Consider the following 4,863-nt stretch of genomic DNA (forward strand, 5'->3'; position numbering starts at 1 on the left):
TGTCTGGGTATGTGAACTAAAATGGGAACAAATATCTTGAAGGTACGAGCGATAGGGAAACTTTGTAAAATGCCATAACTATCCCCAGCATTGTGGTTTTCTTGAAATTGTATATAAAATGTGATTGCAAGGCCAAACTTTTAATCTGGGCCATGATAAAGATTCGAAAATGTTCCAAGATGATAACAGAAGAGGTTGGATCAGAAGAGCGTGATATGATTGGTTCATCACTCTATCGCCTTATCTGTATCCCATAGCCTTTTCCACTTGGCTACCACAAAACCTTCCCTTGTTCGCCCTCTCCATCTTACACTCCACCTTCTACCAGCACCACCTCTGCACCATTCATGGCTATGGCAACCCAAGCCTCCCTCTTCACTCCGGCCATCTCGGCATCGAAATACAGCAACCCGGTGCGGTCTCTAGTCCCAAGCAAGCTATCGAATTCATCGTTCTCAGGCCGGAAATTACAGTCCACCACCACTCCATCACGCCTAGTGATCACAGCTGCAGTTGAGGAGAAGGAAGCCCCTGTTGGCTTTACGCCACCGGAGTTGGATCCGAACACACCTTCACCGATCTTCGGCGGTAGCACCGGCGGGCTGCTGCGTAAGGCACAAGTGGAGGAGTTCTATGTGATAACATGGGACTCACCAAAGGAGCAAATCTTTGAGATGCCCACAGGAGGTGCAGCCATCATGAGGCAAGGTCCTAACCTATTGAAGCTTGCAAGGAAGGAGCAATGCTTGGCCCTGGGGACCAGGCTAAGGTCCAAGTACAAGATCAAGTACCAGTTCTACAGGGTGTTTCCCAATGGGGAGGTGCAATATCTTCACCCTAAGGATGGTGTGTACCCTGAGAAGGTGAACCCTGGACGCCAAGGGGTGGGCCAGAACTTCAGGTCTATAGGGAAGAATGTGAGCCCCATTGAGGTCAAGTTTACAGGCAAGCAACCCTATGATTTGTAAGGTGACATCTGGTTGAAAGCTTGATGTGGTGGTCTACGACGCATATATGATGATGTGTATTTATGCTTTGTTATCTTTGCGCAATTATTAGGCATTGGTACATGAGTAACTTTGACTTCAATATGTGTTTTAGTAATGTAAGTGACTCCGTGTGCTTTTCATTATCAGCTATGTTTGTGTGCATTATGAGATTTCTTATACAGGCGCTATCAGACAGATTCATACATGCTTGTTTGATATTCTAGATCTGCATTTCATGTTTTCCATGACTGTATGCTAGGCCTGCCATGATGGACGATGCCTAAGTTTGCCTACGCGTATTTAATTGAGCATTCTACAGTGAGTGTGATTGAATGGCAATGCAAGTATGTTTTCTAAATGATGCAAAGAGCATTCAAATTTCAATTTAATGGAGGGTTTTGGGTCAGTTTCTCTTATGTAAAGGTACTGGTAAATGACCATAGAATTAGGCAAGGAATTCTTTGGCCTTTGCTCTAGAGGGAGGTACACCTGCAAAGAGAGTCGGGAACCTTGATTTCTGGGGCCCTGTTTTTCCCTCCATTAGGTAACATAGGCTAGGAGGCTTGTTTCACTTACCCAATATATCCTTGTTATAATTGGAGTTCAGAAGCTTATGCATATTTCTATTGAGATGCCAGAAATCAATTTCCTGCTTATAAGTGTCTTAAAAGTTTATATCAAATAAAAACTTGGACATTCACTTACCAAATGATGGTCTTTGAATAGTCCATTAGCATATGCTGCACCTTTTTTTTCCCTCAAAGTGGTGAACTGGGGGATAGCCCCATGGGATTTGAATCTGAAACCCCTCTGTTATGATAATTTGGCCTTACCATCCAGCTCACACTCGATGCTGAATGTACTGCACTTTTGTTATATGTATTGTGCACCTGTTCTCTTATAAATTGACAAATATCATTTGGGCAAGCCTGTCAAGGGTTCCAATATAACTATGTATTTTGTCTCGAGTAAGAGGATACTGTCCGACATTTCGAATTGGTGTGCTAACCCGTTTTGGATGTTCATGCAATCCAGACTGTTAATTTTCTTGTAATTGCTAATATGCAGAAATAATCTGCATGTACATATTGGATACTCCATATATGGTTCTCCCCAAATTTGAGGCTATTAATGTTGTACATTTGAAAACAACTATGAAATCTGTTAAAGGACTAAATGTATTTTAGCGAGTCCAATTTAATGTTCTCTTGGAGCCAAATTCAGAAACATACATATGATCTTCATATCAAACTTAATTGTACAGCGAAGGTCACAGTCACAGTAAAGTGTTTAAATTTTGAACCATGTTAGGTATGTTCAGGTGGGCACAACATCAAATTTGTCCAAGTTCTGATCTTCTCAGTGCTTGGAGTTCCATGGAATTGGCCATGCACTTACGTTCTTCTTGATGCACCTGGAATGCATTAAAATAACAAACACTCTTGTTGGTGAAACCAGAGTTGCCAGTCGAGGAAGCGGGAGCGGGAAGCAGAAGCGAGGCACTTCTAAAATTTTAGGAAGCGGGAATCGCGGGATGACTTAGGAGCGAACCAGGAAGCATATCGGAAGCGACCTAGGTAGCGAACCGGAAGCGACCTAAGAAGCGAAAAAGAAAGCGACATAGGATTCGAGTGAGAAGCGAATAAAAATCGAAAGGAAAGCGAAAATGTAATTATATATTTTTATTTTATCAAAAACTAAGATTTATGTCATCATTGACAAAATAAAACATGTATATAGACAATAAATAATATAAGTTGTAATTATCTAACAAATGCATCATATTGTAACTGTCAAGCATTTAAAAAATTATACATCAAAAGAAGATCATAATTCACATTTTTGTTGCAACTATTTAACAAATGCATGCAAACACTAAATAATGCATTAAGAAAATAAATAAATTTGATTAAAAAGCGTACATTTTTCAACGAAAGAATCAAATGACTTGTTATTTGATGTTATAAATCTTGTCATCTCTGCAACATAGAAAATGAGAAATCAATAAACTCAAATATTACATAGAGATATGGTTAAAATTTTAAGCTATAAATTTCTAAATTGTAAATTATAAGCTACAAAATTGTAAATCTAAACTCTAAACTTAAAATTAACATAATCCACTACTTCACTTCATTATGCAAGATTCAAAATAAAAGTATACCAAAAAAAGATTACAAGACCATGACAAAAAAGTAATATAAAAGTTTTTAAGTTGGACTACTCCAACTACATCATAAAAAAATAATAATAATTCAAGAGTTCATTAATCTGTCATCTTTCTCTTCCCCTTCAAGTCAGCAATAGATTGCGAACTTTCTGCATCATCACGTGCTTCTTGTCCTCCACGACCATGTCTTCTGCTCCTTCCTTCATTTCCTATAATGAATACGTTAAAAAATTAAAATGTTCAAAAACCATAATTTAAAATATAAAAAACACAATATCAACATACCTTGCCTAGGTCTCCGACTAAAGAAACGATCAATCCGACCATGAGGAACTGATGGTCACTCTTGTATATCTGCAGTTCTACTAGCTCTGATGGATTGATTTGTATCCTCTTCAACTTCATTTGTACGTATAATTATTGGAGGTAATGGAGCTCTTGGTTGTGCATCTTTATATTTGGATTTGGAAATAGTGCTTGATTGTTGTGCACTATCATCCAAATCTCTCCATCGCATATCCTCTAATCTCAACGTATTTTCTTCTACAATAAGAAGTTCTGGATTGATATCCCATTTTCGACTAGGCCTTTCTTTATAGTGATTGTTGCACCTTTTATAACAAGAATATAAAATATTAATGCTAATAAACAATCAATGATAGAAAAAGAGAAAAAAAAATACCAAAACAAAAGTACAACACAGTTTAATTATACTTGTCAATCAATCGAAGATTGGAATGAATATACACTAAGGTATCAACACGATCTTCATTGAGCCTATTTCTTTTAACATTGTGAATGTAACTATAGGTGCTCCACACTCTTTCTGCAGAAGATGTGCTAATAGGTTGAGATAAAATCTTAATGGCTAATGCTCTCAACTTCGGTGTATCACCACCATAAAAACGCCACCAATTAAACACTGACATTGTAGGATTCAATGCATCTATTATTGCTGCATTTTGGCTAAATCTTCCACTTCTTGATGCAAAAGCCACAAGTTGTGACCTATAAAGTGTAGATAACTCTTCATTTCCAGAAGATATGACTTCAAGCGCGAGCATTGTACCGTCTAAGATATCATTATCCTTTTCTGCAAAAAAAATGTTTAGTAACTATAACAAGAAAATGCAAATGAAATAATAAAATAATTAAATCATTTAACTTTAAACTTTATTAAATAGATAGAATTAAATTTTTACCAGGAGAAACTCGTTTGACCCCTCCTGCTGCTGGGATTTTGAGATACTCCGACTCGTAATATTTTGGAGTAAGCATGTGGGTTAGACTATGGAGAGGCACATTCATTCTATCCCATCTATTTAAGACAATCTTATGAATCTTTTCATATAAATCTGGTTGTCCTTTTAGATTGTCTTTGATTTCCCCCAACATGTTGTCCTTGCCTTCATACACTTCACCAATTATAGGGCCTTCCTGATCACAAAATTCAATCATTTTATAGATGAGTTTTGTAATCAATAATGCTAAACGTACAGAATCCCAATATTCTTCATCAAGAACAGTTGTTTCTGTTGTAACAACCCTTTTTTCATAGTTTCATCCGTGCATGATTGCTTCCAATCGCACCATCTATCTGAAATTACTGTGAGCCTTAAGCTCTCCCTCACATCAAGCAAGTGTTTGAAAGTAGTATAATGTGAAGCAAACCTTATTTTTGCAATCTTTATTAATTCTAATTTT

At 37.2% G+C, this 4,863-nt stretch overlaps 1 protein-coding gene across 1 annotated transcript; it reads left to right on the forward strand.

The window, feature by feature from the left end:
- The first annotated feature begins 221 nt into the window (after positions 1–221).
- On the forward strand, positions 222–1,132 carry LOC149828877 (photosystem I reaction center subunit II, chloroplastic-like). Its single transcript, XM_090017775.1, has one exon. It carries the CDS (start codon positions 348–350, stop codon positions 966–968), a length of 621 nt encoding a protein of 206 aa, XP_089873901.1. The 5' UTR covers positions 222–347; the 3' UTR covers positions 969–1,132.
- The last annotated feature ends 3,731 nt before the right edge of the window (positions 1,133–4,863 follow it).

The sequence above is a fragment of the Nuphar pumila genome, chromosome 9, assembly GCF_984573655.1.
Source record: "Nuphar pumila chromosome 9, dmNupPumi1.hap1.1, whole genome shotgun sequence".
Classification (NCBI taxonomy): Eukaryota; Viridiplantae; Streptophyta; class Magnoliopsida; order Nymphaeales; family Nymphaeaceae; genus Nuphar; species Nuphar pumila.